This window comes from Protopterus annectens, chromosome 8.part0, assembly GCF_019279795.1.
Source record: "Protopterus annectens isolate FY-2018-M chromosome 8.part0, PAN1.0, whole genome shotgun sequence".
Classification (NCBI taxonomy): domain Eukaryota; kingdom Metazoa; phylum Chordata; order Ceratodontiformes; family Protopteridae; genus Protopterus; species Protopterus annectens.
In genome coordinates, this window is record NC_056741.1 from 1118271127 (window position 1) to 1118282964 (window position 11838).

Below are 11838 nucleotides of genomic sequence, written 5' to 3' on the forward strand. Positions count from 1 at the left end.
CTCCGTTTCCAAAGTACTGTAGAATTTACCCAAGTAAAGTTTATCCCTGCTGTTCTACCCTCAACAAGAGAAGTCCAAGCCTCAGAAGGGAAAGAAGAGCTGCTACAGAAGTAAGTGGTTAGCTGGTCACAGATTAAAGCCTGGTGGGCATCAGGGCCATGAAGGTGTGAGAGAGCGCAAATATGACTTTGAAAAACTAGCTCTTCATGCACCCTAGAAATCCCACTCCTATAACTACCCCCACCCTTCTTGAATAGGAGGCAGGTTGGCTACCATTGTGGATTGGTGACGGGCCATCACTCAGGGCAGTTTGGGCGTGCTGTTTGTAAAACACTGTTATAAGCATAATTATCAGTCAAGACAATGAGAACTAGGCATTCCTTATTTTCCCAAAGATCAGCAGCTTCTTAGGCCTCCCGTGATAGAAGGGTTTCTATCCCACGAGGCCATCAAGAGGGTAAAAGAAAAAAGGTAAAGGGGAGTGGGTTCTACTTAAGGCTGCTACTGCTTTTGAGAAAAGAAGAAACCTGTAGACACTGTGTAGACCTCTCCAACCTAATTATGTTTATGAATGTACCAAAGTTCAAAATGTAGCCCATATAGAGCCTTCTGTTCTTGCTTTTCCATGGACTTGCATGATAACCTTGAATCTGAAGGATACCTACCTTTAAAACCCTGTAGCCATGTTAGACAGGCATTTCCTAAGATTTAATGCAAGATATACCATTATCTGGTTTGTGTACTGTGCCGAAGTGTATACAAGTTGGCTGTTCCAGTAATTGCCTTGTAAATGGCAAAGTGTGCACATTTTCCTTTGTCTGGGCAGCTGCCTTAGTCTGACTGTGTCCCCAGAAGAGATCTGCAAGCCACATTAAGGTACTTCCATTCCCTGCGACTGTCTGTAAACCTTGCAGACTGACATCTGTACCTGACAAGGAGAGTTTCATTTCTGGATGCTCATTTAGATACTGTGGAACATAGAACTTACCTCCCACAGAACAAGATAATTTTTCTGACAGTGTTTCAAAAAGATTTCAGAACTGAATCAGATGATGGTTAGGGAGTCCCTCCGAATTCTAGGATGCTTGTCCTCCTGCGATAGTGATGGCTCCTGTATCGAGACTTGACTTGAGAAAATTATTGTTATATCTAAAAAGTAGGTGATGCAAACATGCCCAACCCTTAAAATGCCTCATCCCGCTGTTAACCTGCATCATGAAAAAGTTATCCTCATGGATATAACCATTCTCTTTAAGTATGAGAATTTACTTCAGAATGGTACCAAAGTCTTAGACCTTGCTTGAAGGGGCCCATGTTGGAGAACTGAGGGTACAAGGGATTTAGGAGAAGATATTCAGAAGGAAACCTAGCTGTCAAAACCTGCAAATCTGTCTGAAAAAAGGGTACCCTTCAAATACAGGTAGGTAATATTACAGTGATGTGGTATACCAACAAAAGAGTGTGGTGGCTTACTCCCTGTTGTTACTGCATGCTAGCCAGTTCAAGCAGTGCTAATCTTCAAGACACAGTACATCCCATCCCAGGAGAGTATTTAGCTTGGCTGATTTAGCAGAGCACAAGACCTCAAACAATGAAGGTTAAACTGGGATGTGCTCTTGGACATAGTCAACAAATAGGGTGTGTCAGTAGTACCCTTTTTCCTTTTCCAGTTATGATACCTAAGCAAGTACTAGTCTGTGATACCAGGGTGAATGAGCTGGGTGACGTACTTTTTCCTCAACATGGGTAGGTCTGTTTGTGTGCTTTCCCTTCTATACCTATGGATCCCTAGTGTATTGCTAAAGATGGTACTTGAGTATTATCACAACCAGATTCTAAAGGAGTCACTGTTGCTATCTTTTCTGGCAGCCTTTCAAGCTTTCATTTTGTCTGGGCATCAAAATCAATCTTTTTTACGATGTACTGTTTACAGCAGTAATTGCATTAAAAGATACAACAGAAAATGATGGAAGTAATTGCGCGAGTGTTTCTTCTTCTGTGGGTTAAAGGTTACAGCGATGGCTATCAATATAGATTGAAAACTGTGTATTCTGTGTTCAGCTTGAATCTTACCTAACAGAATACATTTGGCGTGAAGCTGAAGCTGCAAAGAAAAAAACAATGTCTTAAATGTGTATTCACAGCGATCGGTGTTAACATTTCCACCACAGAAGAAGCAGTCTGCCATTTTCCAAGCCCTACCAGCATACCAGGTCTCTTACTGCGGGGAGCAGATGAATAAGCTCAGAAGCCGTACTGCTCCAATGTTAAGAGCGCAAGGATAGAAGGTAACTAAAATGGTAGAGGAGTAATTCACCGTTAAGCACTATACAATATGCTAGTAAAGAGAAACTAAAATGGTAGAGAATAATTCACCGTTAAGCACTATGCAATATGCCAGAAAAGTAATTGAAATTAAGCAGCATGCTACAGTAATGAGCAAAAAGGACGTGTTTTTCAACCACAAAGCCTGATATGCTCAACCTCCATGCTACGGTCAAGCCTCCAGGCACGTGTGCAATGTTAGAAGTGGGAAACAAAAATGCCGTTGGCTTTACATGTTGAAATGTGGTACTTCCAATACTATCTGAAAATCATGCATCCAGCTCACACCATAACACTAAAGCACTTGTACTTACTGTCTTGCTGTTTGCCCCTCTGTACCATGCTGAACTGCATAGCGAGTCTTTCAGAATCTGTTTGCAATAATACGTAAATACCCTAAAGATCAGGGAATTTAAGCCTTCTGCTGAGCTTGTCAAGGGAAAAACAGTCATCAAAAAAGTGCCGAATACAAACACAAGAATCCAAAAACCAAGGTAAGGCAGCAAAAAGAACCTCCAAGGAAATAGCGTATCAAAAATTTATTAACCGCTTTCGTCAGCAAGACTTCATCACCTTACCTTGGTTTTTGGATTCTTGGAAAAACAGTCATGTTGTCTCAGCTTTCTTGACTCTGAATAAGGGGTTTGTAATGCTTTCCCTACTTGTTGAATCTAAGTTTGTGTGTGGGGACAATTTTGCATTCATCTGTTCCAGGTGCCTCTTCTCTAACAATGTGCTGCAGATTCTGGAGGAGGAAGGCAGGAAACCAAGCCTTGGAAACTCTTAAACAGTAAAGTTGAAATGTTTTCTTGTTGGTGCCATGATATGACACCATTTCAGCAAACGCTGTGGCCCTCACTTGTCTGTCAGGCCTGTATAAACCTGACCTTTCTTGTGCTTCTCTGAAGATGCACACCTCTGCTATTTGTCTGTCTGCCTCTATACTTCTTGCCATCAAAACAGCTTCTTAAGGGAGTTTTGCATTTAAAGATTTCATACTACTACCATTTGAACCAGCTGTTTTCATACCCATAAAATTCCTTTTGGAGGAGCGCCCTTTTGGTAGCCCAGACCTTGGCTAGATGGATTTCAAAACTTCAGGCTGTCATTGACATGAAACCATTGTTTATTTCCTAAGAACAGATTGCCCTTAGGCTGTTTACCTCCCTGTGCTTTTCCTTCTCGGAATAAAGTGAAGAAGATTGTATATTCATCAGATGTCCATAGATAAGTGAGATTTTACTTGGACAAGGCAAAAAAATACAGAAAATGCAGTCTGGTATTTATTGCCTTTGCCAAAGGCACAGAAAGAAAACCAGTCAACAGAGAGACTATTTCTAAGTGGCCATCTCATTGTATTATTGTCTGTTATACCCATTATGATAAATCAATTGCAGGTATAATGAGAGCACAATCTGATAGGGCCACTACATTCTTCCAAGGGTGTGTGGGGGGGGGGTTTACTACACTGGAGATTTTGGAAGCTTCTTCCTGGTTCTAAGTCCACACATTTAGCAGAGGTAGTTATCACTTAGCCAGTATCTCTAAGGCCAGGCAGGCTTTGCTTTTTCATCCTAGCCACTGCCACAGGCCAGACACCCTCTGTTGTCTGATTTCTGGGGGTTATTCCTGAGAGTCAGTACTGCAAGAGTGAACTGTGAATAATGTAATACAGTTGTGCTAGGAATTTATGGTAATTCTAGATGTTTGAACAGATTTACCATTGCAGTGCCACTACACTCCTTTCACCTCAGTCTTTTTGGTATCTCTAGGGTGGATGGGTTTTCAGACCATTCTTCTGCATGTTCCTCCCTCTTCTACATGACCAGGCAAACTCCTCTTTAGAGTTCAGCATGAGAGAGGTTTTAGGGTCACTCTTGTGATCTGCCATCTGGTGAGTAATACTGTGGTTGCCAGGCAAAACCTGCACCTGCTAAGGGAATTAAAATCTAGAGCTTGTGAATGTCCCTTTATGCCACTAATGTCGGTGTGGGATGGAGTCCACTGGGCCAGTAGGAGGGGGAAGGGAGATTAGTTCTGGAAATCAAGCCAGCTGTTGAGCTTTTACAGACAGGAAGGAAATCCCATGAGTAAATAAAGCAGCATTGAATCTGCTCAAACATTTACTGCTGTTTTAAGCTTGTAACACAGCAATGCATTTTTTCCTAGCTGTTGGTATCAAAATGCCACTTTGGAGTTAAATAGTTGAAATTTATTCACAGGCAGTAACAATGCATGATTTTTTTAATTAGCAGCTTCCTCAGTGGTTTTAAAAATTCTTTTGTCATTAGACAGTAACCATTTTATTTTGTTTTTGTGAGTAAAGGATATTTTTAAGTGTTTTTTTGTTATCCGTTGATACATTTTTCCTTTTTTTCTATAGTTCTTGAAGTCATTATAAAATCTGAAGTTGTAGCACAACTTAACATGAGAATTAGGCTACAGTTCTTGGTATAAATTTCCTGTTTAAATAGGAATTACATTTTTTGGTAAGGATCTTGGTGAACTCCAAGTTTTGTAGAGGTTTCACCAGTGATCCGTGAGTTATTCCATCTATCAGCAACCCATTTTCTCTTTTTTTGCACATGGGTTGGGGTGCCACTTCACCAGTGACAGTTATCTAGAGCCAAGGTTTGTACTGCTGGCTGGCTAGCCCAGCACTGGTAGTAGTTCTACACCACACATTTGCATGCACACCAGCACCTATGGGCAATTTAAAGTGTCCAGTCCACCTGCTCCATGACTTTGGAATGTAGGAGGAAACTGGAGCACCTGGAGAAAACCCATGCGAACCAAGTGAGGACATGTAGACTCTTCACAAAAGGCACCCCAGCTGAGAGTCGAACTGGGGAACCTCTTGATGTGAACCGACAATGCTGTTCACTGTGCCACTGTGCTACGCATCACCCTGTTGCCTGAATAACTAAACCTGCAAGGAGGACTTTGTGACTGCAAGAATCTGAGTTCTTGCAGTCATATGAAGTCCTCCTTGCAGGTTTACATTTCTCCTGGCTAAACTTGTCCATATTCAGTGACAGTTCTTGTAAAGAGGTTCCCATGTGTTTGTATATTATTTTTTATAGATGTGTCTTATTATTTTTATCTGTGTGTTCATTTTTCATATATGATCTAAAGTAGAACATGGTAGGGAGAGTCATTAAATGAATCCCAAAATTATAAGTTCACCGTTCAGGAAGAAATAAAAAAAACATAGTTCTTGAAATGATACAACTCCTCTTTTTCTATAGGACTGTACTGTCATAGTCTTCAGATTTTTGTAAAGCACCACAAAAGATGTATTTCTGTTCTATCAGTCATCTTAAATTTCAGATTCCTGGAGTACCTTTTTTCTTCAAATTATGTTTAACATATAAAATGTTTTTTCTTCAAATTGTAATTTTTTAGCATATAAACTGGAATACTTGATATTTAGGGGTCATCTGAGGAGCTTTTTGTGGTTGAGGAAGGCTTACTGTGACAGTCCAGCAACCAGTAGTTTTAAAGGATACTATGAGGATTGCTACTTATCCTGTGACTATCATTTGTAATGGAAAAAAAGGACTCTGCCATCAGTTTGAGTCTTCAGTTTGAAATATTGTATGCTGACTGCATGTAAATTTAGTGTACCTTTTCACTGCACTAGAGACCAGATTATAGTTGCAAGTGTAACATCTGTTCTGCACCAGGCTGCCTCTGAATAGCTTAACACGTAATGTGATGACAGACTAATATGCACTGGTGCTTATTTTGATTATTTTCCCTTCCATCTGGATTCGGTGAGTACCTTAAGCATACAGCAAGTGTTTTATTTGAAGTTTATCAGAGATAACTATTGACATTTGACTTGACTGTTCACATTAATTTGTTCATTTTTCTCCTGTCTCTTGTTAAGGCCGATCTACTGTTGCTGTCCAGCACTGAGCCCCATGGATTGTGTTACATTGAAACTGCTGAGCTTGATGGGTATGTATTACAGTGTTTAGAAGTACAGTGGCAGTAGAACTTTTCAAACCTCACTTCAGATGTTGAATTTTGGGCTTGTGTTTTCATTTTTCTGAATTCTTTTTCTCTAGCAGCTTCCTTTGCATGTGGTGCATCTTTGTATGTTACTGTACACACTGCTGCATTAGAAGGAGTGATGTCACTGATTTTTGTTATTATTTTTTATTTTAATGCATCTCCTATCAGACAGGAGTTGGAGATGAATAGTGTAATAAGTAAATGTTTGGTAATTTAACAGTAAACACTTAAATGATAAGCAGTGATTTTGGTGAGCATGCACCAGTTAAGGAGTCACAGCAAAAGTTCTGTATAACTTTGTACATTTCTCTTGCTTGATTTTTCATGTAGTATTATTATTGAATGTGATCTGTATGCCCACTATGAAAAGGTACTCAAACTTCATTGGTTTGTAGTACATCACAGACTTACTAATTTTTTTAAATGTGGATTTCTGTTTTGTACTTGTTTTACATTCTTTCATTCCAGCATCAGATCAGTTTGGTATTCAGACTGTGGCTGTAACTTGATAATTTAGAGTAGTAGAAGGAAAAGACTTAAGATCAACAATATCTATTTAAACTTGGAGGAATGTGGATGTCTGATTTGTATGGGTAACAGTCAATGTTCAGTGTTTGATCACTGCTGCTAGTAGCCTTAACTATAGAGTTATATTCTGCTAAGGGTATAACAGCTGGACAGCTTCCAAAGCTTCAAGGGCACCTTTCATGTGCCAAAACTGTTACTTGTCTTATGCCGAGCTGAAGAAAGTGTGGTTTGGGTGACAAGTGAAAGTGAGCTACTCTTGTGGGCTTTTGAGGATCAAGTCTGCTAACACATCCCCTAGTTGGGAATATATGTTCCTTTTGGGGGAAGAAACTTCATCATCTTAAATTTATGAAAGAAACTGAACCTTCTCTGTAAAAGTCATTATTTTAATCTAATAAAGTGTTTTTGTTGACTGTCAAGTGACTTTTAATAACTTTTTTTCAGGAGTGTTACTTGTTTTGTGCCAAAAGTTATTAACTTTCATCAAGGAAAAATAGTTTTAACTTAATTTTATGTTTACTTTTAGAGGCCGGTGTAAGGGTTAAGTGCTTTTCTTTGTTTTATTTTTGTGGAAAAGGTGATTTTTATTTTTACTACTTACCTATTTTACTGACTGTTGCTGCCAGGCTTCCCCAGGAATCTGCCATCTTTTTCAGCTACACCATGGGAAAAATCTACCGATTTCTCAATTCTTCCTTCTTTCAGCAACAAAAAGAAAAAAATGAAGTAGTCTTTGCAACCGCAACAGGTTTCTTGAGTGTCAGTCATAGATTGGTTTCTCTGATATGACCTATGATATATGATTTTTTGGGGTATTAGACTATTTATTTTCTCCCATGGCTACCTCTGACAAATGGGAAGGGGGAGTTAGCCATATCGTCTATGGCTGTTAGTGACCGTGGTGTGCAAGAAGAACCACTCTTGTCAGGCCTGGGAGAAGTGGCAGAGAAAACCCCCTATACTTAGCCAATCCCCGATGCCAGTCCATAGGGAGGTTTTGCCTGTGTGTCTGCTGCTTCAGAAATTCCTGTCAAAAAGAAGCAATAAGTTAAACATGTCTTCTCCTGTTTCAGATACTTTGAGTAGGAATAATTGAGCAGGAATGATTTATTGGACTTGGGTATGGGTTTAGTTTTAGGCTCTTTACCATTCCAGTTGTGCTGATGTTCTTCGTGTTTCACTGTTGCAGTAATCACATTTGGGTTATCTGCTTGCAGTAGCCCTCAGTCGGCCTGATTATCAAAGTCCTGGGTCCTGCGTCAGTTGCTGTCTCATCTTCCATGACGTCAGGTAGTCAGGGGTATAAAGCATGCAGCCGACACCATTACATCAGTCTTTCTTGCTGTGTGGTGCCCGAAGCAGAAGCAGTTCCCAAGTGCCAGTCGGCAGACTCCTGAAATTTTCGTTTTCGAGTTTCAGAACCAAAGTCTTAAACTAAAGCTAAGTACCCCGTTGGGGAAACTTTTTCTTGCTCTAAACCGAAGTCAGTAAAACTCAATAATTGTATTAATTGTGGAAAGCAAATACCTCATAAAGATTATCATTCGTACTGTATTCCTTGCCTAGGCCCTGACCACGACGTACCTCGCTGTCGGTTTTGTGCCTTATTTAAACCACAAACTATTCGTCGTCAGTACATTTTCGCTTCTAAATATTTTGGTACTCTGTTCAATTATCCAGATAGGTCTTCGGTAAGCCACCCACCTACTAACGTTCCAAAAAAACGCAAAGATAAATACAGAGACAGGCCGCCTAGGTCCAAAGCTGCTGATGACGCTTCTCCTAAGCCAGTTCACTGGTACTCAGTGAGGCACTTTCGCAGCCCCCGATAACCTGCTACTTCAGATTCGCAGGCCTCTCCTGAGACCCATTCGGAGTCCGGTATGCCGCGAGATGCTGCAGCTGTGGAACCTGCTGATGTCTCTACCTTGGATGGGTCTGGAGCCGCTCTGCCGGCACCGGCTCCTGAGGGTGTATTCAGGCCTACTGACTTGCATATTAAACCAACGCCATCTTCTTCTTCTAGGCCTAAAACTAGAACCATGCCTAGGAAACCGATGCCCAGACCGCATGGTCAGGCCTCTATGCCTAAAAAACAAATTATAAAAATGGCTAAAGATTTTATTACTTTAATCAGGGGGAAGCCAACCTTTCCCCTCTAAGAGACCCAAGACTGAATTTGCTTATGATACTTCTGACCAGGATTCTGAAATTTGTCTCCTCTGATGACCAGGATTTACCTTTATCTACCTATGAGGATTCTGATGCAGAGGAATCTATTCCCCCTGCTTCTCTCCCAGAGGATTTTTCTTTTGGTGAAACCTTGCATACTCTTAGGAAGCATTTTCACTGGGAAAGCCAGATTACTCTGATTCTAAAAAGAGGCTTAGAGATTTCTTACTCCTGTCCCAACACAGGCTTTTAGCTATCCCTCCTGTGCTGGACATTGTTGACGATGCCTTTTTGGAATCTAGCTTGGCCCCTGACTCTCTACCTCCTGCTCCCAGAAAACCTGATAGATATTACAGGTTTCCTGATTCTCACAAGTTCCTTTTTAAAAATCCAGCTGCAGATCCTGAGATCATTTCACAAGGACTCAAGGGCATTAAGGCTACTACTGCCAAAAATCCTACCCCCTCTGATAGAGATTTCAGGGCCCTGGATAGATTGGGTAAGAAGTTATACACCTCTGCAGCCTTGGCCATCAGGGCCTTAAATTGCCAGTTTCATATGTTAAAGTATCAGCAACATATTATTGGATTGCTTAAACAGAAAATGATGTTGATTCCTGATTGTACTGAAAATAAGGATTTACAGGATTAAATGCATTCTGCTAAACTGGTTGGAAAACATACTTTGCAATGTGGTTTTGATTCACTGGAGCCATCTTGCAGGGCTGCTGTCACCTTGTCTGTACTTAGAATGCATGCTTGGCTTAAGGAGCAATCTTTGCCAGATCATGTTAAAACTAAATTGCTAGATGCTCCCTTAAATCAGGACCGCCTGTTTGGCGACAGAGCTGAAGAAGTTCTTAAAAAGATGGAGGAAAAAGCTAAATCTATGCAAACTGTTAAATATTTTTTTTACAAGTGCAGCCTCCTAGATTTAATAGGCATTGGCCCTCAAAAAATTGGTCTTTTCCCGTCTCTGCCAGGCCTTCTCAGTTCAAACCCAGAACCAGCAGAACACCCAGGCATCAGTCCCAGGGTACGCACAGGATTAATACTTGTGTGTTTGTGTGTACAAGTGTAACCCTTCAGAGTGTGGGATATTCATATGCAAAGCTTCTATTTCCAAAGTAACTAGCAATGAGTCTTTAAAACTGGGTGGATTACAAAAAGAAGAACATTAAGGAAGTCCCAGGAATTTCTGATGTAAAATTGGGAGTGTTGTACAATGGGGTTAAGGCATAGATCCAAATACTGAGAAATATACTTGGTAAATTCTTTGGAATTCCTAAAATGCATAAGGACTTAGTTGATCCTCCATTGACACATCGTATCAAATCATAAGACTAAAACGGAATATATTTCTTAGTATTTGGACAACAGTTACTTGAATTTATTGATTCTATTTCCACATCTATCCCTTACTTAAAGTTTAAGATAGCTAGCATTGGTAAACAGACTAACTTTTTGGACACTTGCATTATATTCAATGCTGACAATTTAACAAGGGAATCTTCTATTCACAGAAAGGACACGTTCCGTAATAATTATTTAGACTATATGAGCATGCATCCATTTTTTATGAAAATGAAACTTACCAGAGGTCAATTTATCCGCATTTCCAGATTAACTAGTGATGATGCACGTTTTTTACAAGTGTGTCAAATACTTAAACTTTTATTATACAGGAACTATCCTAGCGCACTTTTAGACACTATTATTGATGAAATTTCTGCTTCGAGACAGACTGTTTCCTCCTATAATTAAAAAAGGCTTCACTCCTAATAGTCAGAATGCAGCACCTTCTTCACACCCCCACAGACACACACCCATATTTACTGGGTCTATACTCACCACCCCTCCATCACCCAATGTTTTTTCACCTACTTCAGGTTTCTCTTTAAATATGAAATCAGACTGGAATATTAGTTTTCCCGTCCCTATCTGCAGGGATTCAGCGGATATTAAACATATTTTATACTGTAATTGGGAAATTATCACGAACAGTCAGGAAACAGCTGTTAGGCTTGGTCAATACCCACTATTTGCACACAAGCAATCTAAACCCTTGAGAATGTTCATTTGAAAACAGGGACCCTCCATTTCTGATGTTAACACTGACATAACATTGAGTGCCGACAACATCGGAATGTACCCATGCGGCTCATGTGTAGCCTATAATTATATTTTAGTGGGAAATACCTTTATATTTGCACATAATAATTTTACAGTAAAACATGGAAAACATTTTGACTGCAAATCATCTTAGGTAGTTTATGCAGCTGTTTGCATTTTTTGTCCTGGTTCCTATGGTGGTAAAACCACTCATAAATTGTCTGCTCGTATAAAGGAGCACTGTGCTGCAGTCAGTAATGGAGACATGAGAAATGCACTTATGAAAGATAGCATAGATTGTCATAACTTTTCACAGTTTAAATTTCTAGTGTTAGACTTTGTGGATCCTTTTTTTGGGGGACATTAACACTTTGCTGGAGGTTAAGCAACTCCGCTGGCAAATCAGACGTAATGCAGAAGCTCCTCCTGGATTAAATGAAATGCTGAATGTTAAATGTGCATGGAGATGCTAAACATTAATTCTATCTACAGTTTGAGTTAGTTTCTGTACCTATTTCTCTTTCAGTATGGATTCATATTTCACTTGCACACTGTTGCTATATTTGATCTGTCGAAAGCTTTAGTGATGATCTGTAGTTACTATCTGGTTTCCACAGCAACCAATGTGATTTAAATGCTGATTGGGCTTTTTGTACTTGTTATATATTGTTATCTTTTCATT

The 11838-nt window shown here is 39.9% G+C and overlaps 1 protein-coding gene across 1 annotated transcript in view; it reads left to right on the forward strand.

The window, feature by feature from the left end:
• The window catches only part of ATP8B2 (ATPase phospholipid transporting 8B2), a gene marked incomplete in the record, with an annotated part of 2601455 nt that overhangs the window by 1084993 nt on the left and 1504624 nt on the right, over window positions 1-11838 (forward strand). The window contains 1 exon segment of the mRNA XM_044080643.1: window positions 6218-6288. Within this exon segment, the coding sequence (XP_043936578.1) occupies window positions 6218-6288 (71 nt within the window).